Source organism: Brassica oleracea, chromosome C4, assembly GCF_000695525.1.
Source record: "Brassica oleracea var. oleracea cultivar TO1000 chromosome C4, BOL, whole genome shotgun sequence".
In the NCBI taxonomy this organism is placed as follows: domain Eukaryota; kingdom Viridiplantae; phylum Streptophyta; class Magnoliopsida; order Brassicales; family Brassicaceae; genus Brassica; species Brassica oleracea.
This window is the reverse complement of record NC_027751.1, coordinates 7,643,235-7,668,774: the sequence shown is the minus strand read 5'-3', so window position 1 is coordinate 7,668,774 and position 25,540 is coordinate 7,643,235. Positions and strand designations below refer to the sequence as shown.

At 40.5% G+C, this 25,540-nt stretch overlaps 1 protein-coding gene, 1 long non-coding RNA gene and 1 pseudogene across 2 annotated transcripts; 2 read left to right on the top strand and 1 right to left on the bottom strand.

The window, feature by feature from the left end:
- The first annotated feature begins 1,136 nt into the window (after positions 1–1,136).
- LOC106337619 (glycine-rich protein DOT1-like) lies at positions 1,137–2,283 on the top strand. The gene has a single exon (XM_013776727.1). The coding sequence runs from the start codon at positions 1,170–1,172 to the stop codon at positions 2,043–2,045; it is 876 nt and encodes a 291-aa protein (XP_013632181.1). The 5' UTR covers positions 1,137–1,169; the 3' UTR covers positions 2,046–2,283.
- A 2,873-nt stretch (positions 2,284–5,156) lies between these two features.
- LOC106339814 lies at positions 5,157–6,085 on the bottom strand. The gene is made up of 3 exons (XR_001269236.1): positions 5,764–6,085; positions 5,458–5,609; positions 5,157–5,353 (listed from the first exon to the last, which is right to left on the bottom strand). It is a non-coding gene; the product is annotated as an uncharacterized LOC106339814 (long non-coding RNA).
- Positions 6,086–15,768: 9,683 nt separating this feature from the next.
- Positions 15,769–17,455, top strand: LOC106338007 (annotated as a pseudogene).
- The last annotated feature ends 8,085 nt before the right edge of the window (positions 17,456–25,540 follow it).

Sequence of the window (25,540 nt, the reverse complement as noted above, 5' to 3'; positions counted from 1 at the left end):
ACTAATAAACACAAGTTGCTAGGAATTGATTTTAAATTTTCAAAGTTAGTATAGACATAGGAGTGAGTCAGATATCCATAAAGAACAATATGATAATATGTAGAAATTAGGTCTGATTCACTATACTTGATTATATAAATGTCATTATGCAATGTGGGAGACACCAAAAATACACACAAGCGGCACTACGTACTTAGTGATAAGTGAATCTGAAATTATTAGTGTTCGTTATATGATAAAACCAGTAGCGGCCTTGAAGGGAAGCCAAGGAAGCTCAGGCTTCCGGAGTTTATTTGGTTTAGTAATTTAGCGGCCACTTATTTATAAGAACCTATAATTAGTCCAGTGGTTAATGATCATCAAAGTTGTGAGATAGGTTTTTGGTTCGATTCCCAGCACATGCACTTTTTAAATTGCTTTCGGTCTGAAAATATATAGGGCCGGCACTGGATAAAACCCTTAGGTAACGAATGAATGTGGATAAGAGTACCGGTATATCCGGGTTTATTATGGACTTCCAACTTAAAACCAATTAGTGATTAGTAGATTGATCCTCAACCTTTATATATTACTTAATGTCCGTTAAAATTCTCGATGTGGGATATAATATCCCTAATAAGTACATATCAGTCTATCGCACATAAACCATTGATGATCGATAAAATATGTTATTATGGCTTATTATCTGATGCGCTATGCCACTAATACTCTAGATGTAGAATTGGAGTGCTTTCTAAACTGATGGAGTTTGTAAATGAACGATCAATCAAATAAAAATCACGAAAATGTATACTGTGAGTGATAAACTATTTTTTGGTATGAAACGTCTTAAAACAAACATTTCACTCTTATGTTTTACAGTGTAGATTTTACTCCATTTATATCTTAAATATTGGTGGTGTACATTGTACCATATGATTAATTATACACTACAAAGCCGGCATATAAAAAAATAATGATTTATAATGACACTAAAGCAACAAAAAAAAAAAAAATAGATACACTGGATGGAATTGATAGGTGAGGTTTGGGGCCCAACAACTGAACTTTAGGACATCTTATCCTATGTGCAACTAACGCGGTTGGGTCTGGTGAAATGCCTATAAATACGGATACATTCTGAAGCAAACTCATCACACAACAAAATCGGAAGAAGAAAGAGTGAAAACATGGCTAATCACAAAAATCTTTTCTTCCTATGTCTCTTAATAGGTTTAGGGTTGTGTTCTGCAAGACGAGCACTTCTCTCCTCCTATGAACCCGAGGATGAAGTCGTTGGCTATGGCGAGAAAAGTAGTTTGCATGTTGGTTATGGTATTGGAGTTGATGCTGGTGTTGGTGTTGGTGGTGGCGGCGGAGAAGGAGGTGGTGCTGGTTACGGTGGAGCTGAAGGCATTGGTGGAGGCGGAGGCGGTGGACATGGTGGTGGTGCTGGTGGAGGTGGTGGTGGTGGTCCTGGAGGAGGATCTGGTTATGGAGGTGGAAGCGGTGAAGGTGGTGGAGCTGGATACGGAGGCGGAGGAGCTGGTGGACATGGTGGAGGTGGAGGAAGCGGAGGTGGTGGTGGAGGAGGAGCTGGCGGTGCGCATGGTGGTGGATACGGTGGTGGAGAAGGTGCTGGTGCTGGAGGAGGATATGGAGGTGGCGGTGCAGGTGGACATGGAGGTGGTGGAGGAGGTGGAAATGGAGGAGGTGGAGGAGGTGGCGGTGCACATGGTGGTGGATACGGTGGTGGAGAAGGCGCTGGTGCTGGAGGAGGATATGGAGGTGGCGGTGCAGTTGGACATGGAGGGGGTGGAGGCGGGGGAAAAGGAGGCGGTGGAGGAGGAGGTTCTGGCGCCGGTGGAGCTCACGGTGGTGGTTATGGTGCCGGAGGTGGAGCTGGAGAGGGATACGGTGGTGGTGGTGGAGAAGGAGGACATGGTGGTGGTGGAGGCGGTGGTGGTGGAGCTGGAGGTGGCGGAGGAGGAGGTGGAGGTTATGCAGCTGCAGGATCTGGACACGGTGGCGGTGCTGGTAGTGGAGAAGGCGGTGGTGGCTATTAACACTGTGAAATTATCTATGTGGAGCGTAAGGGCCATTGAGTGAAGTGTCATATAACTCGCAAGAAACATATTTACAACATATATGTGGTAATAAGTACGCAAGTCCTCCTGTATAATAAGCCCTAAAAAAGGCTATTGTTGAAGTTTCTAATTGTACCAATGTTGTATGCTGCTTCGTGTGTATCAAGTTTATATAAACGAAAATGAAGATATCATAAGTGTTCCTACTTTCATTTAACTAATATATATGAAGATATCAACGAGACGTACGTGCATGGTGAGGGTTTACTATGAGTTGTGTATTTGTCATGTTCCTATTTCCATTTTACCAATATATATGAAGATATTAATCAGATGTGCATGGTGAGGATTTACTATTGTGTTAATGTGTTTCTCCTGTGAGAAAGGTAGGGCTATTGACGGAAGAAATTGGTTTGTCAAACATAAAATCTAGTTAGTAAAAGAAAATTAGTGGATTAGATATATGCAAACTGGATATAATGGAAAGTTTGGGTTTGAGAAGCTTAAAGGAGATTTACACGGTAACCTGTTTAAATCTTATGGGAATTTTCTCTCCCAGTTCACCTATGTGAATGAGATATGGCTGCGAAAATATTAGATTCGTGAAGGAATTATTATCTGGTCGAGAAGGGAAACAAAGTAAATAAATTCATTGATGCAGTAAAGATGAGATCATTAACTAAATCTTTTCATAAGACATTCAAAGCGGAAATAACACATCATTCTGGCATGAATTGTGGTCTAATTTGAGGAGACTCTGATATGATGGGGGAAAAAATGTCATATATATATGAGAATTCCAGAGAATGTCATGGTAGATGAATGAATTCAAAGACTTGGAAGACGAGGGTATTTTATAGATGCGCTGAATAGTTTGGAAGACGTCATGAAGAACCATAAACTACAACTTGAGCGCTATATATAGAGAAGTAAGTCATGAAGAACCAAGAAAGATGGAATCAGATTCGTCGAGTGCATGTTCATCTTATCATCTACCATGGACAAAGAGTATTTGGTTCCCAAATGGAATCAAATGGAATGACAAAAAAATACTATTTTCTCATGTTAGTTGTTTTCACAACTGAATTTTTTATATATCTTGATTTTTATATTGGTACAATGTCGATATATCCCCGAATGGCCACCACACTGAACATGGGAACAAAAGAGTTGAAGAGAAAGTAGAATTTTGGATTAGCACCATATCAAACAAATAGATCAATTCTCATTTTCTCTCAAATTCTAAACAAAAACATGTTCTTTTGGTATAATTTAAGATTCAGTTAAGATACTAATAATGAACTAGGATAAGACAAGGTGAGTTTATTTGTATATATTATCGATAATTTTTTTTATATATTTGATCATTTTATTTATACATATATAATGTTTTTTGTTGTTATTATATAATTTCTTTCCGATGACCGGATCATTTTTTATTAAAAATTGTGAAACTAAACTATAATTAATATATCATGTGTTGATCGGATTGGACATTAAACAAATTATGACACAAAAAATTTATTTTTTCCACCGAACACATTCTTGAAAAAATTCAACAGTACTGTTTCCACAGTTGAATTATTTGGACATTTATCTTCCATATTATTTTGAAAGGTTTCAGATCAACCATCGAATTGATACATGTCATTTTAATATTTTTAGTCGTATTCTTAAAGAAAACTAACATTTTTGGAATTTAAAGTCGTTTTAAAAAATTCAGAATATAACATATAAGAAAAATATAACATATAAGAAAGATATAACAGATAAAGTGTCCTCATTTTTGTATTTTAAAGTCGTTTAAAAATAATATATAACATATAAGGTTTCCTCATTTTTGTAATTTAAAGTCATTTTAGAAAATTCAAAATATAACATATGAGAAAAAAAAATCTAACTTTTTCTTATATGGTTAATGTCACTGTTTATTGTTTTTGATAATATAAAATTAAACAAAAATTTAGAAGGATGCAAAAATTGTTATCAAATATTTATTATTCATAGTCATTAATTGTCATATATATGTTAATCATATTAGGTAATTCCGTAGCTTTTATTTAAGGAAATAATATACGCTTCTTATATTTTTGGTTAATATAATGTTTTCTCGTAATTAGATTTGAACCAACATTAGTTAAATTATTATCCTAATTAAATGATACACAATCGAAGTTTTTTTTAATTAGTACAAACTTAAAATTACAACTTTTTAAATAATCTTCAATTAATATACATGGGAAACTAAAAGACCTTGTTATATAATTACCGAGATATTTGATCGGATTCGCATAAGCAATATTTAATAGCCTTGACCGCAAATTCTCAATTGATATGCCCTCACATAGAGGTGTCAAAATGGATAATCCAACTCAAACCAATCCATAACCATATGAACCATTTAGTTAATGGTTAATGGATAAACCTAATCCATTTAGTTAATGGTTTGGATCTACCCATAACTCTTTTAAAATAATGTTTTAATGTGTCGACTCACTATTATATAGTATCAATATTACAAATATGAATCTGGTTTTGGTCAGCTTAGTCACACATACTCTCACAAAATAAGAATCTTTTTAACATAGTAAAGATGTTAACATAATTAATTCTCTCGAAAGATTTTGATCCGGTAACGGTTACCGGGTAAAGTTACCAGAAAACTGATTCGACTGGTAAAGTTAAGGTTATATAAATAATTGTTTGTAACACGATTTGATTGACAAAGAACAGACAAAACTTGTAGGAAACTATCACATTGGTTCATAAAAATGAAGTGCTTCCTTGGGAGAATCGGCAAAACGGCGAATGCGGAAAGAGGGAGCCTAGACAGACAAAACGTTTCCTATGTGAGATTTTCATGACTGCGTTATCAGTTTGAGAGCCATCTCCTCAAGCTCAGATATGGAGATGGCATCTGTATTGATTTTTCCTCCTTCCTTTTCTTCATCTCCATCACCATTATCATCAAAGTACATCTTCTTTGCTCTTTTGCGTTTTGGTCCTGTTTCTTCTTCTGATGATGCAGAGCCTTCATGGCCTTCTTCTTCTTCCTCCTCCTCCATCTCTCCTTGCTTCCTCTTAATCTCGTCCTATTTCTTCTGATGATGATGCAGAGCCTTCATGGCCTTCTTCTTCTTCTTCCTCCTCCTCCATCTCTCCTTGCTTCCTCTTAATCTTTTCTTTCATTCTCTTCTCCCTCCTCTTTTCCCTCTCCACTTTCTTGTCCTCATGATCCACATTCCTCAGTTGCTCTCCCAGTTTCTTATAGTAATCCTTCCTTGCCTCTGCCAAAAATCAAAGAACCAATTCCATCCACATACGTTGTAAATAACTGTATCATTGCTAGTTTGTGGGAACAGAATGATAACATAAGTCGAGCTTGCTTTACCTTCATCAAGGGCTACTTCAGTCTCAGTTGTGGCAGCTACTATTGCTAAGGGAGCCACTGGATTGCCTTCCTCGTCAAACTTAACCCTGGACCCACTTGGTCTGTGCTGGCTGATCTTCAGCTTCCTGTTTTTCGAAACCCGAGTTCCTGGCCTGAAAGTCAACATGAATTTTATTCACATACTGGATTTGAACGAACACAGAAAATAGTACATTATGGAAACTTGAGGTTTTGTTGAACCATTAAAACCATCAACAGAAGCTCTACGATACAAAAAAAAACCCACAATGAAAACAAAATACTCACAACGAATATAACGATCGAGAAGATGGAGATGAGATCGAGCCTCTTAGGTGACGAGATACGGCAGGTGACGAGATGAGATACGGTAGATGGAGATGAGATCGAGCCTCTTAGACGACGAGATACGGCAGGCTACGAGATGAGAAACGGTAGAGATCAATTGAAGAGATCGAGATCAATCGAAGAGATCGAGAGGGTCGCGGCCAAAGAGGATGAAATAGAGAGGGTCGCGGCCGAAGAGGGTGATCGAGAGGATCGCCGCCGAAGCTTAAAAGGTCGCCGAAGGCGATCGTCGGAGCTTTCGAGAGAATCGTCACTGCTTCTAAATTTTTTTAATGGAATTAAAGAAGAAATTGGTTTGGTTTGGATTATTCATTAACTCATATTAGTCCAACTCATTCTAAACCAAACTTATTAAACCCACTATCCATTAAACCCAATTATCCAAATTCTTGACTCTTTAAAATCCATGGGTTGGTTTGGTTTGGGTTAATCCACTAAATTATACCCATTTTCACATGTCTACCCTCACATATAAGCTCTATATATTATTTAGTTTCCATTAGTTCCTTAGGCTTAATTAATAGTCTTGGCTACAAAGTCTCCCACTACGATGAATTCCCATAGGTTAATGTGTTAGTTTATAAAATACAAGGATCGTCCCGGGCTACGTGTAACATCCCTGTCCTGCAGTCTGAACTGGATCAGTCCAAGGTCGGACTGATCAGACGGGACAGACATGTTGGACATGTCATCTAGATAGTACTGGTATTCTTGACTCTTTAAAATCCATGGGTTGGTTTGGTTTGGGTTAATCCACTAAATTATACCCATTTTCACATGTCTACCCTCACATATAAGCTCTATATATTATTTAGTTTCCATTAGTTCCTTAGGCTTAATTAATAGTCTTGGCTACAAAGTCTCCCACTACGATGAATTCCCATAGGTTAATGTGTTAGTTTATAAAATACAAGGATCGTCCCGGGCTACGTGTAACATCCCTGTCCTGCAGTCTGAACTGGATCAGTCCAAGGTCGGACTGATCAGACGGGACAGACATGTTGGACATGTCATCTAGATAGTACTGGTCCGGTTAAGATGATAATGTCTGTCCGAACATAGCAGATGAGCTTGTCGGACTAAGCTGGACGGATTCAGACAAGGCAGCTGGACTTGTCATCTGAGATCAGTTAGTCAATGTGTGGACTGACTGGTATATGTTCTGACAGGAACGTATACTGAGCTGAACATGAACTGATTAGCCAAGGAAAATGGCTGGAACGGTTACTAAGTAGTTACCGGAACAGTTACAAGACGGTTCCGGGTGGTTACTGGACTGCTTAACTGATTGGGACGGTTTACGGACAGTTGAGTTATGAAACTGCTAAGGCGGTTATAGAGCAGTTGGAACTGCCGGGAGTTACTGGGAAACCGTCAAGGACAGTTATGGACTGATAGGAAACTGTTTGGGAGTGGTTACTGATGGGATTGGGCGCTGGATCAGTTGAGTTTAACGGTTATGGGCGGTTAAGGCCGAGAAGTAACCTCCCGAACTCCTTTTATTGGGATTTTCGTGTGGGAAACGGAAGGTGGTCGAGGAACACGGTTCTGATACAGAAACACACGGAAAGAGCAGAGAGAGAGGGAGAAACCGTCTAGGACGGTTACGGATTAGAAGGGGCGCGGGAGCGGTTATGGACTGACGGCCTTGGGGTGGAAACCGTCCAACCACTGACTTAATCTGATTTTCGTAAATCAGAAAAGGGACCGGAGGGAATACGTTTTCTGGACGGAGAGACAGAAAGAAATACCGGAGAAAGAGTGATTCTGATCGAGGGAGACATAGATCGCAGAGGAGAGACCAGTCGGATCCTGATCCGTCTGTCCGCGTACTGAACGATGGTAGGGAAGCCATGTACTGACTGAAAGTCTGCGTCTTGATGGTTCACGATGTAAGCACTGGCATTTACGGCGGTTACAGTCTGCGGGACCGTTCTCAAGCCAAGGGAAAGGGTCTATCTGCTTAGGCTGTCCTGATTAGAGCCGTGTACTGATGAATCGCGACTGGGATACAGAGAAACGAACAGAGAGAGAAAGGAGAGAAAACGGATCGAGAAAGAGACTGAGTTCGCGGAGAAGGACCGATCCAGTTCTAATCCAACCATCTGAGAGCAATGGTGTTTGTGCGGCCTAGTCTGAATCGTAAAAAGGTGAGCCGCGTACTGAGCAATGGATTACGATGGTTCGTGGTGTATATACTGGTGGATACGACGGTTACTGTCCACGGGGCTGTGCGTAATCCTTGAGAAAAGGACTATTGGTTTAGTCTGTGCGATTTGAGCCATGTACTGGTTGTGTGTGTGGTGTGTTCTGGATGGATCGATTGGTATCAAGGTGTCTAACTGTTGTTGCGGTGCGTGGGCTGGACCGAGAGATATACTGTTGGATGCATATGGTTAATGACTAGTAGGAAGGCGTCTATGTCCTATTGCGAACTGAGTGTTGGTTGGAGCGAGAAGAGTTTAGATCTGTACGTGTGATGGGATGCTGGAGGATGGCTGTGGAGCCGAGTATGTACTGATTGATTTAGATGCGATTAGAGACTGGTTCTGTAACGCTAAGCATGGCTGGCGTACTGTCTGTTCTGGATGGCTGGTTGGAGACCAAGCCGTCTCTCTTTGTTTACTTGGATCATGTGGGGATGGTTGGCTGAGTGACTAAGGAACAAGGGGATTCGGTTAAGTATCTGATCGAGCTGGCTGGATAAGAATGTGGGAAGCAGGAAGACAGCAAGGACGTAGTGTATGGATGGATTTTCAGATAACAAAGCACCGAGGCAGTAAGGTACATGTTTATTATATTGTCTGTTGTAGTGATTCGCTAGGATGCTGGATAGACTTAGCGAACACTTGGATCTGATCTGAACCTCTTAGAGGAAAGTTGGTTAAAAACCGTAAGTAAAGGGAATAAATTCGGATAGGGCAAGTTTGGTCGAGGTAAGCGAACTGGGGTCGTACTGGCGGTAAGGAAATTGGGTCGGGGCTTCACACTACGCCCGAGTTTTTTGTTTAAATTGTATATTTATTTTGGTATATAAGAGGACGTGGAAATGCTAAGCGCGAGCATTTGAAAACCGACGAGAGACTTGATCTTGGGAGTGATCAAGTCGGACTTACACTTTGTATGGGCAAATGTAAGTTAGAAGTCTAACTGTAAAGAAACCGGAGATAAGATCATTGATGAATGATTGGATTGGTTGAATGAGTCTGAGTTAAGATCATTTGGAGAATGATCGGATTGCTTAGGGTGTTCGGGACTACTCAAGAGAGTTATCCAATAAATTTTTCTAAGTGTTGGAAACAACCTAGAGGTTTATTTTGAGTCAATGGATCCGGATTCTGAAGTGAAGAAACGGGAAAGATTGACGAAGTGTATTCTGAAGCTTAAGGATAATAAGCTTGCTGGAGTTTGGATTAAATCAAGTGGCTCAAGGAAGCCAAGGATGCTTCGGAAAAGTCTAAGTAAGACAAGGAACCGTCAAGGACAATGATGTCGGATATGGAGCTGATGAGTTTAACTCTGTATGGACAAGACGTCCATAACTGAATTTGGAAAGAAGACTTCAGCGGAAAGGTTCAAGGCAGAATAGCCGAGTAGATGAGCTGAAGGTTGTGAACGGAAAAAGAGTTGGAAAGGTGGTCCGAGGATTGAGATGGAATCCCAATGAACTGGCTAAGGCAATAAATGGATTGCTAAGAGATAACCGAAAAGAGTCGGGGAATCGGAAAAACTGAATTGGACAAGTCGTCCATGGAAGAGTCTAAGGACTAATGACTAAGGCACTGATGCTGGAATGTGAAGTACAGAGACTCACATTCGAATGGAACGTCTGTTGAGAATGCTTAGACGGATTCTAAGATTTTCAAGGTAATGGACAAACTGGTCCGGGAAATTGAAACAGGAAGTTCCATGAAAGGATTCAGAAAAATCTGCGTAAGACTTACAAATAGCAAGTGGCAAGTGTAAGCAAGTAAGACTTACACTTAGTAAGTGGTGAGTGTAGGCAAGTCTGGATATAGGAACTGGACAAAGAAATTGTCAAGGTTGACTAAGCTTGATCGTCTTGGTAGGTTTGTGCGGTCCGAGAGTTGAGATTATCGGAACAAGAGATTGGAAGTCAGGTGTACTTGCCAAAGACTTGTTAGGTGATCAAGAAACTACTTGGAGGTACAAGATGCCATAGATGATGAGTGTGGTCAGAGTTTCAAAAGTAGTAAATGATCGGATCCTATCATGAGCGTCTAGATCAGACAAGGTACTTAGGGGCTGTGACGCTTGCTAAGGCTTGCTGGATTTTGGTGGACGGCTCGGTGATTTGGGACTATCATTTGAGTTTAGACTATTAATTCCTTTTATGCGAGTGTCTAGATCAATCTAGGTGCTTATGGCTGAGATGCTCATTAAGACTTAGCTTGATTGCAAGACGGCTGCTCGATGACTTGGAAAGATAATGCTGGACCAGACTAAGTGTCTGATTAACTGGACAAGTGGGAATACTGAAACATTGGTGTTAGTGGTGATGATATGCCCTTAGGAACCAAATGGGTTTGCTAAGGCATAACTGTTTTGATACGGTCTGTCCTGGTGTCTATGGAAACCGGGAGTTTCCAGGACGTGACTGTCTGTCATCGCGTGTACTGTCCTGACGTCTGTGGGAACCGGAGAGTTGCCAAGACGTAACTGTAATCGCGTCGGTGGGAACTAGATTAGTTCGCCATCGCGTGTCTGTACCGTAGTCTGCGGAAAACCAATATGATGTCCATGGGAGATGTACCTTCCAAGACATAACTGTACTGTTACTGGAACTCAAGGAGTTCACTACTGTGGGTTTCCGATCGCGATGAAAGCATGGATGGGAACTAGTGAGAGTTTGCCATCACATGTCTGTAGGACGTCTGTTTATTAGGTACGTATCGTATGAACTAATGTCATTGGGAATTGCTGAGTTTGCCATTTTGAAATTGTGAACCGGGAAGGACTGAGGGTCCGAAAGGAAAACTGTGCAAGGGATCAAGTGTAGGATCCGGTAAGAAATGTCTGTAAGGATCAAGAATGATCCGGAGGTGTCAATAAAGACAGTAAAGATCTGAGAAAAACTGATGTCGATCATAAGTGGTCGGGGACTGGTTAGGATCAGGGAGTGATCCGAGGGGAAACAACTGTAAGGATTACGAAGAGACCCATGCGTTCTGAAAAGATTAAGTTCCTAGTACTTGGAGTTAGGCCATGCTAAGGAACACTGGAGTGCGAAAATCAAACAGTCAAGTTCGTATTGGACTGAGACTGGTTGGAACTGAGTTACGGAAGGACTAAAAAAAAAAAAAAAAAAAAAAATCTTAGTCAATGAGTGATTGTGATTGGTTACGGTTTAAGCTGGAAAAACTTAACTAAGATAGTGAGTTAACACTTCGAGAATTGAGGTAAATTAGTCAGCACTGTTGGGAGTCTAGCGTCCTCGCCAAAGTGTGTGCCCCAAACACCAAGAGATTGCTCGGAAGTAAGGACTACTATGCTTAGTGAGTTGGTGCACTGAACCGAGTCGGTTAAGATTTTTTTTTAAAAAAAATGGTAAAAAGACCGGATCGAATAATTGATATCTGAGATCAACTCTAAGCGTGATTGTGTTCAGGAAGTCTGGAACACAGTAATGGTCGAGTGATCGAAAGCCTGGGTATTGAGTCAAGGCATGAGTGTCGTTTAATTGGGATTTATTCCAAGTGGGGGAGACTGTTCTGATTGGATAGAACAAAGTTCTATTGACCGCTGAACTCGAGGACGAGTTCATTCTAAGTGGGGGAGACTTGTAACATCCCTGTCCTGCAGTCTGAACTGGATCAGTCCAAGGTCGGACTGATCAGACGGGACAGACATGTTGGACATGTCATCTAGATAGTACTGGTCCGGTTAAGATGATAATGTCTGTCCGAACATAGCAGATGAGCTTGTCGGACTAAGCTGGACGGATTCAGACAAGGCAGCTGGACTTGTCATCTGAGATCAGTTAGTCAATGTGTGGACTGACTGGTATATGTTCTGACAGGAACGTATACTGAGCTGAACATGAACTGATTAGCCAAGGAAAATGGCTGGAACGGTTACTAAGTAGTTACCGGAACAGTTACAAGACGGTTCCGGGTGGTTACTGGACTGCTTAACTGATTGGGACGGTTTACGGACAGTTGAGTTATGAAACTGCTAAGGCGGTTATAGAGCAGTTGGAACTGCCGGGAGTTACTGGGAAACCGTCAAGGACAGTTATGGACTGATAGGAAACTGTTTGGGAGTGGTTACTGATGGGATTGGGCGCTGGATCAGTTGAGTTTAACGGTTATGGGCGGTTAAGGCCGAGAAGTAACCTCCCGAACTCCTTTTATTGGGATTTTCGTGTGGGAAACGGAAGGTGGTCGAGGAACACGGTTCTGATACAGAAACACACGGAAAGAGCAGAGAGAGAGGGAGAAACCGTCTAGGACGGTTACGGATTAGAAGGGGCGCGGGAGCGGTTATGGACTGACGGCCTTGGGGTGGAAACCGTCCAACCACTGACTTAATCTGATTTTCGTAAATCAGAAAAGGGACCGGAGGGAATACGTTTTCTGGACGGAGAGACAGAAAGAAATACCGGAGAAAGAGTGATTCTGATCGAGGGAGACATAGATCGCAGAGGAGAGACCAGTCGGATCCTGATCCGTCTGTCCGCGTACTGAACGATGGTAGGGAAGCCATGTACTGACTGAAAGTCTGCGTCTTGATGGTTCACGATGTAAGCACTGGCATTTACGGCGGTTACAGTCTGCGGGACCGTTCTCAAGCCAAGGGAAAGGGTCTATCTGCTTAGGCTGTCCTGATTAGAGCCGTGTACTGATGAATCGCGACTGGGATACAGAGAAACGAACAGAGAGAGAAAGGAGAGAAAACGGATCGAGAAAGAGACTGAGTTCGCGGAGAAGGACCGATCCAGTTCTAATCCAACCATCTGAGAGCAATGGTGTTTGTGCGGCCTAGTCTGAATCGTAAAAAGGTGAGCCGCGTACTGAGCAATGGATTACGATGGTTCGTGGTGTATATACTGGTGGATACGACGGTTACTGTCCACGGGGCTGTGCGTAATCCTTGAGAAAAGGACTATTGGTTTAGTCTGTGCGATTTGAGCCATGTACTGGTTGTGTGTGTGGTGTGTTCTGGATGGATCGATTGGTATCAAGGTGTCTAACTGTTGTTGCGGTGCGTGGGCTGGACCGAGAGATATACTGTTGGATGCATATGGTTAATGACTAGTAGGAAGGCGTCTATGTCCTATTGCGAACTGAGTGTTGGTTGGAGCGAGAAGAGTTTAGATCTGTACGTGTGATGGGATGCTGGAGGATGGCTGTGGAGCCGAGTATGTACTGATTGATTTAGATGCGATTAGAGACTGGTTCTGTAACGCTAAGCATGGCTGGCGTACTGTCTGTTCTGGATGGCTGGTTGGAGACCAAGCCGTCTCTCTTTGTTTACTTGGATCATGTGGGGATGGTTGGCTGAGTGACTAAGGAACAAGGGGATTCGGTTAAGTATCTGATCGAGCTGGCTGGATAAGAATGTGGGAAGCAGGAAGACAGCAAGGACGTAGTGTATGGATGGATTTTCAGATAACAAAGCACCGAGGCAGTAAGGTACATGTTTATTATATTGTCTGTTGTAGTGATTCGCTAGGATGCTGGATAGACTTAGCGAACACTTGGATCTGATCTGAACCTCTTAGAGGAAAGTTGGTTAAAAACCGTAAGTAAAGGGAATAAATTCGGATAGGGCAAGTTTGGTCGAGGTAAGCGAACTGGGGTCGTACTGGCGGTAAGGAAATTGGGTCGGGGCTTCACACTACGCCCGAGTTTTTTGTTTAAATTGTATATTTATTTTGGTATATAAGTATCATAATCTATTATAAAAATATAAGTAGCTGGAAAATTATAAAATTATTTTCAGTTATTGATTTTTTCTGTCTTACAAATTTCAAAAGTTTTAATATTCAAATCTTTGATATTAGATTTTTTTTTGTTATTGGAAATTATATTTAAGGTGATAAGCAAAATGAAAAAAAATGATTAAATTTTAGCTATGTGTTTGATTGGTTGGGTTATAGAATTTTTTTATTTCACTTACATTTTTTTATAAATTTTGTTTTTAATTGTTCTCTTGGTAATTTAGTTGACCCTCCCTCCTCTTTACAACTACAATCCTTTTAAAATATATTTTTTCTTAAAACACCGGTTTAAAATTGTAATATTTTTCAACATTAAAAACTTACAATTACATCACTACAACCTAAAATCTACAAACTTCTTACAACAAAATTTATGCACTTACAACCCATCTTACCAGACCCATAATCAAAATATTCATTTATCTTACTTATATAAGTTAATTTATAAGACTATAGATTTTATTCAATATTATGCAAATCCAACTTCCATTCTTTATTTTCACAATCTCTTCCTTCTTGTCTATATTAAACCATTTTCTTAGCAGATTTCATTATTTTTATCAGTAGTATACAGAACTTGATATATCAGAGAATACCGTTATCATCTAAAATTCTATTGTAATTATCGGATTATCCACCGAACCTAGTTTGTACACGTTCAAGTGAAACACCACAACATCACAAAGCAACTTGATTTATTTAACGGCTGAGAATCAGAATTTTATGAAGTTAAACAAACAGAATATAACCTGCTTGAAAAGTTGAAAACCGTTGTTGCTAAAGAGCTGCCTAGACATAAAATTTATTTGATATGGAGGGACCAAGTCGAGCTTTATATCAATCTCCTCCGATATGTATTTACAAAAGTTTCACTGCTAGAATGAAAAAACGAAAGACCATTTTCAAAATGTGATCACCCACTCACACTCACCTTAAGTAACTCCTCTCTTGAGACAACTATCGTATATCAACTCTGCCTTCTAAATCAATCCTTACAGCATCTTTTACTTCATCATATATACTGTTCTTGTGTAAGCTCTCTACCTCTGATGTTGAGATCTTTAGATGATACTAACAGTGAGTAATTTAAGTTGGTGTTAAAATCATGAAGAAGAACTGAATTAAGATGAAAAAAAGAAAAAAATATCTAGATTGGTTTTACTGGGTTTAGTAGAATGATGACTTAACAGCCTTTCAGGTATTGGCATCAGGGATATAAATACGACCTGGTCTATGGATTGTGACTGAACCAAAAAGACACAATGTAAGTAATCAAAAGAAGCCTAGAAACCTGTAGTAATAAAACAGAGAACTAAAGAAGCTAAAACATCCTTAAAGATGAGCACCAAGTGAACAGCAGGGGCTCATCCAAAGAATTGAATATGCTAACATCAACATTGTAGTTTGCAGTAGCTTTAAACACACGGCCTCAGTATTTTCCTTTGACTGACATAACTTGCAAGGAACAAAACCGATCAAATATGTTTAAACAACATTTAAAGATAAAAAAAAAGTTTGTTGAGTTGAATGGAACTAACAACTGAACACGGCGCAAATTAACAATTCCCATGAGTCAGATCCAAAGCTACAACTCTGATATATGACTGAGAAAAATCCAGAGCATGAGAATCACTACATGAATGCCTTAAAAGATCAGATTACAGCAAAACGGAGATCCCAAAGGATGAATAGCGGAACAAAACCTGTCGAGGAACGGCGAAAGGAGAAGTCAATGAAAGAGGATAACTATCAATCTCCTAGATTAGATATTATCCTAGAATATTCTGTATAGTTAACGATAGTATTCCTGATATCTTGTAACCAAATGTACTATATATTGTGAGGAAATATACGTAACGATACAAGGGAAACTGATTAACTTTCATGGTATCAGAGGGTTCTTGTTCCTCAAACCTCTTTTTTCTTCTACTCTAAATCCTCGATCCTTACACGCTTTCTACTCTCAAATTTCACTCTCTCAAATGGCAAATAACGATGCTGTTATGGAACGCCCGTATGGTGTGACAAACATTAAGTCACACATTCCCCTCATTCTTGACATCGATGACCATAACTATGATGCCTGGCGTGAGTTGTTCCTCACTCATTGTCAGATCTTTGACGTTGCAGGCCATCTCGATGGCACCACCTTACCAGCTGATGACAATGATGACCTCTGGAAGAAGAGAGACGGAATCGTCAAACTCTGGCTGTACGGCACACTCTCGAAGGACCTCTTCAAAAGCACTTTCAAAACTGGAGGCACTTCAAGAGAGATCTGGGTGCGTATTGAAAACTTCTTCAGAAACAATAAAGAGCCTCGAGCAATCCAGTTGGAAAACAGTCTCAGAACCAAAGAGATCAGAGACCTCACGATTCATGCATACTGTCAAGAAATGAATCTCTAGCCGATCTCCTCACCAACGTTGATGCTCCGGTGTCTGAACGCACTCTTGTCACATACATGTTGAACGGTCTCAGTCCTCGCTTCGACAACATCCTCAATGTCATCATGCATCGCCAGCCATTTCCAACCTACGACGAAGCGTGTTCCATGCTCATGCTAGTGGAGGAGCGTCTCAATCGTTCGAAAAATCTGGCTCTTCCCTGGACGGTTCCTCATTGTCTACCAAAGTCTTGGTTACTGAAGCTTCCACTCAGAACCGCAAAGATGAACCTCCAACTCAACAACGCCAACAACGAAACACAAATAGAACAGGCGGCAGAAGAGGTGGAAATTGTGGACGTGGACGCAACAACAGATATCAACCACGACCACAATATCAACAATGGCCTGCTCCTTTCTGGACAAACGGCTATCCGATGTGGCAACAACAATATGCTCCTTGGTCTCCAGTTCCTCATCAGATGGGTCAACAAGGAATTCTTTGTCCCCGACCTTCACTCCAACAGCAACAGGTGCCGTTCCTCTCCTCAAAGCAGAAATATCAACCAACGGCGGACTTTGCCAACGCCTTCAACACCCTGACTCTTGTTGATCCGACAGACAGTCAATGGTACTTGGATTCTGGAGCAACGTTACACTTCTCAAACTCCGCAGGTAATCTTAAGTCTGTTTTTAATTTAGGCACCAGAAAGGAAGTCACCGTTGCTAACGGAAACAAGATTCCAATAACATCATCGGGTTCCTTACCTTTTCCATCTCTTTCTCGCCCTTTATCACTAAACTCAATCTTTGTCACTCCAACAATACTTAAAAACCTTGTCTTTGTTCGTCAATTTACTCGTGATAATGCATGTTCTATTGAGTTTGATCCTTTCGGTTTTACTGTGAAGGATCTCAAGACACAGATGACTTTACTCCGCAGTGACAGTACCGGAGATCTATATCATGTCCTTCCTCATTCCAATAAGGCTACCACAGGCCATTCTACTTTCCTGGCGACTTCCTCATATGTTTGGCACCGCAGTTTGACTCATCCTAGCGACCAGACACTGAACAAGCTTCTTTCTACTTCAGCTTTATCTTGTAATAAGAGAAGTTCTTCTCCTTTATGTTCTGCCTGTCAGCTAGGCAAATCAATAAAACACCCGTTTTCTGCTTCTCAAACACTAAGCTCAAACACCTTTCGAAATCATACATTCAGATTTATGGACCTCGCCAGTCTAGAGCCTCAGTGGTTTCAAATTCTATCTCCTCTTTCTTGATCAATACTCTCACTTCTTATGGGTATACCCTCTACGCCATAAAAATGAGACTTTTAGCAAATTTCTCCAATTCTCAAACTATATTCAAAACCACTTCCAGAAAACTATCAAATTTTTGCAATGTGATAACGGTGGTAAATACAATAACGCCCAGTTTCACAACTTCTTTGCCTCTAAGGGGATCTCTTTTCGGTTCTCTTGTCCCTACAGCTCTCAACAGAACGGCAAATCTGAGCGCATGATTAGAACAATAAACAATGCGGTTCGTAGCCTTCTGTTTCAAGCTCAACTTCCTCCCACCTTTTGGGTCGAAGCTCTTTATGTTGCTGCTCATATCATTAACCTTCTCCCCTCCAAAGCCATTCAAAACAAAATACCCTTTACAACTCTCTTTCAGAAACCAGTCTCTTATTTCCATCTTCGCACTTTCGGGTGCCTCTGCTACCCAAACACAAACCATTCCACAACCTCAAAACTCTCACCTCGCTCCAAAAAATGCATTTTCCTTGCCTACCCTCAAAATCACCGAGGGTACTGTTGCTTTGACCTTGAAACCAAAAAGATCATCCTTTCAAGACATGTTAACTTCGACGAAAACAGCTTCTCTTATCCAAAAGCTGCAACTAGTGAGAACCTCTCATACGATTTTCTTGATGTCGAGACTTCCCCACTATTTCGTCAAATCCTCCAAGCCCCGCAGGTAACAACTTCTCATGTTCCTGCTTCTCAGCCTGAGCCGCCAACTCAAACTATTCAACCAGTCCCTGAGGCACCAAGGCACCCCATGACTACTCGCTCTAAGCATGGGATTTCTAAACCAAAACAAGTCATATCTCTTTTAGCTCAAAATCAATAACCCCTCCCAACGAGCTATCGTAAGGCACTCGATGATCCTTTTTGGAACCCTTCTATGACAACTGAGTATGATGCCATAATTAAAAGTGAAACTTATGATCTTGTTCTGAGCCCACCTAATACTAATGTTGTTCGATCTATGTGGTTGCACAAACACAAGTATGATGCAAATGGAGTATTCAAAAGTCATAAATCCAGACTTGTAGGCATTGATTTTGAAGAAACGTTCAGTCCAGTGGTCAAACCGGCAACCATCAGAACTCTCCTACATGTTGCGCTTTCACATGACTGGCATGTTAACCAACTGGATGTCCAAAACGCCTTCTTACATGGCACCTTGGATGAGACTGTGTACATGATGCAACCACCGGGGTTTCTTGATCCTTCTAAACCTAATCATGTTTGCAAATTGAATCGTTCTATTTATGGTCTGAAGCAGGCCCCAAGGGCTTGGAATGCAAGATTCGTCACATTCATTACCAAACAAGGATTCAAACAAAGCAAAAGTGATACAAGCCTATTTGTCTACAACAACAAGGATCAACTGGCTTATCTCATCTTGTATGTCGATGACATAATCATCACAGCCTCAACTCCAACGCTCCGTGACTCCATAATTGCAGTCCTGAAGTCGGAATTTCCAATGACCGACTGCGGCACCATTAACTCATTCCTCGGAGTCTCTGTCAAACACAATGCAAAGGGTTTGTTCTTAAACCAAACAAAATATGCGGAAGAAATTATAATGCGTGCAGGAATGAAAGATTGCAAACCTTGCAAGACGCCATTCGATATGAAGAGCAAGCTTGCAGAAGATGATGGCGTCAAATTAAAAAATCCAACTGAATACAGGAGCCTGGCAGGAGCGTTGCAGTACCTTACATTCACACGCCCTAACATCTCGTACGCCGTTCAGCAACAATGTCTGGTCATGCACGATCCTCGTGACACTCATCTTCTCGCCCTTAAACGAGTGATACTTATATCCAAGGGACAAAATCACAAGGTCTCCAGCTTCTGAAACATCAGAAGATGAACTTCACGGCCTACTCCGATGCATACTGGGCTGGATGCCCCCCGACTCGCCGATCAACATCAGGCTATGCAGTCTTCATGGGGGGATAACTTGATCTCTTGGTCAGCAAAGCGTCAACCAATCGGTGTCACGTTCCAGTGCGGAGGCCGAATACAAGGCCGTAGCAAATGCTGTTGCGGAGTCTTGCTCATTACGGAACCTTCTGCTCGAGATGCTCATTCTCCTGAAGCAAGCAACTCTGGTTTACTGTAACAATGTCAGTGTCGTCTACCTGTCAACAAACCCGGTTCAACATCAAAGGACTAAACACATCGAGATTGACATCCACTTCGTGCAGGAGAAGGTCAAACTTGGCGATGTGCGCGTCCTATACATACCAGCATCAATGCAATACGCAGACATCTTCACAAAGAGCCTTCCTTTAACACTGTTCGACAGCTTCAAATCCAGTTTAGGCGTTATCCACGCTCCAACTGTAGGAGGGTGAAAGAGGATAACTATCAATCTCCTAGATTAGATATTATCCTAGAATATTATGTATAGTCAACAATATTATTCCTGATATCTTGTAACCAAATGTACTATATATTGTGAAGAAATATACGTAACAATTCAAGGGAAATTGATTAACTTTCAGTCAATCTCCCGAACATGCTGGCCATCTTCAAATACAATTCCAAAGATTCTCAAGGGATGAACCTTTTTATAAGTGGAGATCCACCGTTTGAAAAGGAATAAGAATCATTAATTGAATGATCGTAGTTGTAATGGCTCAGAAGAATAAAATCTTGTTAATGACGTTAAATCAATGGAACTTGTAACGCATGTGAGGAGATGAATTGAAAACGAAACAACACAACACGAACCGACGTAGACGCCAACTGACGATGACTCGCCTCTGTGAAACTTTCAGAAACTCATACCTAATCAACTTTGGGAAACGACGATAAACTCTAGAAACAAAAGCCGCTTCATGTGTAGAAAGGAAAGACACCTAACGGGCCAAAATTTATGTAACTTTTCAGCCCAATATCTAGAATAGGCTCACTCTGGCATGAATGTCGTTAATGAAACGGTGTGTTTTGATTAATTGACACGTGTCACACTGAGAAGTTTCGACTTTATGACATGGCTGCCTATGTGTCCTCACCAGGAGGGACAAAACGTATCTTTATATATAAAGACTAGGGTCGGACCCGCCCTACAGGCGGGTATGCAAATGAACGTTTATTTTATTATAAGCAAATTAAACAATAATACATATCTAAATTTTAATGAAAATTTTAGTTTATTTTATTATAAATTATAATATCGTTACTATAAAATTTACTTTTTTTTTGTTTTTGAAATTGTACATATGTTACTATATTTAAACAATTCATCAAAATATAAATATTTTACTTCGGGTGTGATTGGTAGTGGCTGTGAGTGCTCTCTACAGCCTCATTTCTTTCTAGAGCACTAAATCTACACCAATCTTGATTTCTATTTTTTTTTTAAGTTCACAGCCTTTTTATAAAATCCACAGCACTTCTTTGAAATTATGTCTTCACAATTTCTCTGCAGAGACAAAAACCTACAGCCCATATTTAAAGACTTTTAAAAATTAAAATCTAAAGCCAAAGCAATAAAAACCACAGCAATATTTCTACAGTCAAAAAATAAAATCACAGCACTTACCAATCAACCCCTTTATTCACAACATTTGCTTTTCTTGAATTTAATGGATTCTAAATACATTTCTTCTCAAAGTATATAATTTAAAAAATTGAAAATGAAAATCCAATTTTTATCTTTTTAAGAAAAATAGGCAAGTAACCTCCTCCCTTTTCTTTCTCCATTTGGGAACCTTACCAAAACCTACATTGTCACGGCAAATAAACAGTCCACGTGTACCGTAAATACCCAACAAAAGCAAAACAGAGAAAGTAATGAATGGCGAAGAAAAGGAGGAGAACTTACGTGTGCAACATCAGGTACTTTCTCAGGATCGTCTCCAAGAGCAAGTACTTTCTCTGGTCTCATTCTAACTCTATCAGTTTCTCTCTCTACAGCTTCACGCTCGGCTCTCTCCTGAGCCTCCTCTTCTTATTTTCGTTTCCTCTCTGCCTCAACAGCTTCCCTCTCTAACCGCTCCTCCTCTTCCTGTCTCTGGCTCTCCTGTGCCTAATCAACACAAAAAAAGATCCCCCAAATTTGGCCATTAGACTAGTCACAACGGATCTTGTAAACTCCAGGAACTCAAACTTACTTGATCGGCCTCAAGAGAAGCCCTGTAAGCAGCATCTTGTTCCTCTCTCAGACGCAAATTGGTTCTTCTTTCCTCTGCTTCAACCTTGCAGTTAAAAGAACAGGTGAACTATCTTCCACGACTCTTTGAAGTATAGCAATCATTTCTTGTGGATTTTATGATCACTCCACCTGCCACAATTAAACAGTACAATAAAACTAAGAACACCATCTCCCGTCATACCACATATATTACTAAACTCACACATGTTTAGTAGCAGAATGACTACAATACTTGGTGACAGATAAAAGCAGAATCAAAAACCTATCTCTACAAACAGGAAAAGATCCAAGCAAAAAAATAAATATTTTGATGAACAAACAGGAAAGGTTCACCCGTAGGTCACCACCACGACATATCTTCTCTGCAGCCTAATTATTTTGAAGATTGTTAGCCTCTTCAACCATCAAACATCTCATAATCAACAAAGAGGAAGAAGATCCAAGAAAAAAAATCATGAACAAACACTAAGAGGCTCGCCAATTCAAAAAAATGTCGAAGAACAAACAGTAAGGGACTCGCAGGAAATGAAGAAAAAATTTGTTGAACAAACAGTAAAGGACTCGCCGAATCAAAAAAAATGTCGACAAACAATGAAGCATCCATAACACGATCAGTTAGTATGAGATTTAAGAGATGTAAGATAAGATGAAATAAATGGAGAAACACTCACACATATTTATACCCAACAACAACCGCCTTTCAGATAAAAATGAAGCATTGAAGACGAAATATTGGGAGAGTGAACTAATGGAATTGATCACGGACCGTTTCAGTCGATGAGAAGAAGTGGAATCGACATCTGGTCAGCGTAGCACGTACAGGGAAGAAGACATTCGTTTTTCTCTGGAGTCAAATTAGGGTTACTTAGGACTTCTGCTCTAACGGGCCATACACAGCCCAAAACACAACACATAAATGAAGCCCACGTAACCAGCGAAAAAATAATGCACAGCATTTAAATAAATCAGGACACGTGTTGCCCTATCGTCGAACGATTTAGTGACAATGCCTTGGCCACAAAGACTTAGGGGGTGATTGGTAGTTGATGTAGGTCCTGTCCACAGCCCTATTTATTTCTAAAACACCAAATTCAGAGCAATCAAGCTTTATATTTTTTTTTGAAATCACAGCTCTTGAAATAACCTACAGCTATACAAGTGCTCTGCAGAGCCAAATATCCAAAGCAATTTTTAGTGTTTTCCATAAAATTCTACAGCAATAAAATCTAAAGGCACAGCAAAAAGTTTACAGATTTTTTTCTACAACAAAAATTTTAAAACTACAGCCATTACCAATCAGATCTTTAACAAACATATTTTTATGGGCAGCTTTCCATGGGCAGCTTTCCATGGGCAGCTTTCCCTTCAAAAAAATGAAAAATAAAAAAATTGATTAAATTCGTTTAACATAAATACCAAAACTCGTAATGATTGATTTAACATATCCCTAAATTAATTTGTGATATGAACTGGTTAAACTGTAAAGCAATACTTTTTGAAACACATGAAACTCAAAAGTAATCTGCCTTTTTTATATATCTCACTTACGGTAATAATTACATGATTAGGATAAGACGTGCGATTTGCGCATGGCAAAAATTTATTAAAAATATATATAGTGTTAAGTATATAATAGTCTAAACATTATATTTGATCGGTCGGTATGCATATCAATCACTCATGAAATCAAAGCTTTGCAATAGTTGGTAGTTAGAGCCATGAGAAACTGTTTTGGGTAACCTTTTTCATGCATATGGTATATATAATAATATTCGTGCACTTGGTATATATAATAATTAATAAGCTTATGTAGGGTATTTGAAGGACAAAGAGGCATATGTTATAATTAATGTTCAAATCGCGCAAACTTTACAATTTTTTTTTACCTCGCCTATTTAATGTCTGGAAAATAATACCGCAAAACTAATATATTAGCAAGAAAAAACATTAAATAGATTATATATATTGTTTGATATAGTTTCTGAAAATGAATAATACTAAGTTTCAATAAACTTGCATATTTGGCAAAAAGATATCGACATCCCTAAATTGTAGAATGGAACCTATATATAAAGTAAGTAAGCAAGATATTTGATATTTATACTAATTAATTGCAAGTTCCATCTAAATTCTAAAGATTTGAAAAAATTGTAACTCACGTGTAATGTTTCGTTACTTCGCCTAGACTTTATTAAGGCGCTAATTTGAAAGTTATTGTAATGACCCAATTCCGCAGGTCCAGCAAAGCCCAATCAATTTACAGGAAACCCTAGGTGAATTCTTATTTAAACAGAGATAGCCTATTAGTTTATTTAGAAAAAATCTAAGGCGTCGAACCTCTGCAGATTTTGAGCCGTCGGAGAGAGATATTGGTGAACTGTCTCAACCACCGTCGACTGAGATCAGATCCGTCACGCAGCCGCCGTCTCACGCCCTAGGTAATCCGCGAACCGCCTTTTCCGATTGGTTAAGTGTTGGTCATTTAGTAAATCGTCGATATCTCTCTAACCATTAGGTTTCTCGCGATTTCAAGGCCACCCGTGAGTTCGTGACGTCGAGACGAGTCCGGGGCAGGAGTTTCATCCGGAGAGCCGCCGCGATGCGCCCACACGCGCAGGAGGAAGATTCGCGCGTGAATCTCACGCGCCACCGTCTCCGCCGAACGTTCGCCGGAGCCACCGCAGCCGGCCAACGTCCGTTCGCCGCCGGGAAGCCGCCGCCGCATCACCACCGCGCCTCCGCCGCCGCCGGTGATTTGCCGGTAAGCCACCACTGTTGTTGGCCGCCGCCGGCGACTAGTCTCCGGCGACTCGCCGGTCGACTCGCCGGTAAATCGGTGACTCGGCCGAGTCGACTCAGCGAGTCAAGCCGTTGACCAGTTACGCCGGTTTGGTTTGGTTTGTTCAATTGATTTTCGGTTTGATTGGTTATTTGGAATTGATTTTCGGTTTGGATTAAACCGATTTGAAATCGATTTGAATTTGACCCAATTGAAATCAAACTCGGTTAAGGAAAACCAGGTGGTTCAATTCGATTTCAATTTGGTCAAGGGTTGACCGGCTTGGGTCAGAGTTGACCGGTTTGGGTCAGAGTTGACCGGGTTAACCTTTGACCAGCAGGTTGACTTTTTGACCAGATCACCGGTTATCCGTTTTGGCCCGTTCAAAGGGCGTTCTGACTCGAATTTTTGCCCTGATTTCAGATTTGTAGTTTGTTTGAGCAGCTGGAATTTATAGCTATCACTTTTCACATTTCTAAGGTGAGGGTCTATTCCGTAAATCTCGTACCAGTGTAGAATTCTCTCTATCGTAGTTTAGATTTCGAATCATGATCCGTCTGTTTGAAATGAGTCTATTTGAGTCTTGATTGTTAGTCAGTTCATTCATTGTAAACTGGAACTAGGGGTCTAGAGGATTCAACCGTTGATTTGATTGTGTGATGTTAAGAGATGCGATATATATATATATATATATGTTGGTATACATAGTTATGAGTAGGGATTATGTTAGAGGGTGGAGGTCCAGAGATGTCTGGACTAGCGACGCAGCTTTTGTGGGCGGGGGCTCAGAGACGTCTAGGCTAGCGACGCAGATTGTGTGGGGCGTGGGTGCAGAGACGTTTGCATTCGACGCAGCTTTGGAGGGCGGGGGTACAGAGACAGACTGTACTAGCGACGCAGCGTATGTATATATATATCCGTATGAGGAGATGCAGGGTGTATGGACTAGCTATATGCTATCATCGCATTGTTTGTGTTGTGTGATGCTTTAGGCATCTTGTTTGTTCATGTTAGAGCTAAACTTCCATAGTGGGAGTTTTATTTACTCAAGTCAGTGGTTTGCGTGTATTGCATCTCATACCTCACGGAGTAACTCCCCTGTTACTCACCCCTCCTATTCCTT

Bases quoted from the DNA above. Each gene is read 5' to 3' on its own strand.
- LOC106337619 (XM_013776727.1), top strand. From the start codon at position 1,170: ATGGCTAATCACAAAAATCTTTTCTTCCTATGTCTCTTAATAGGTTTA.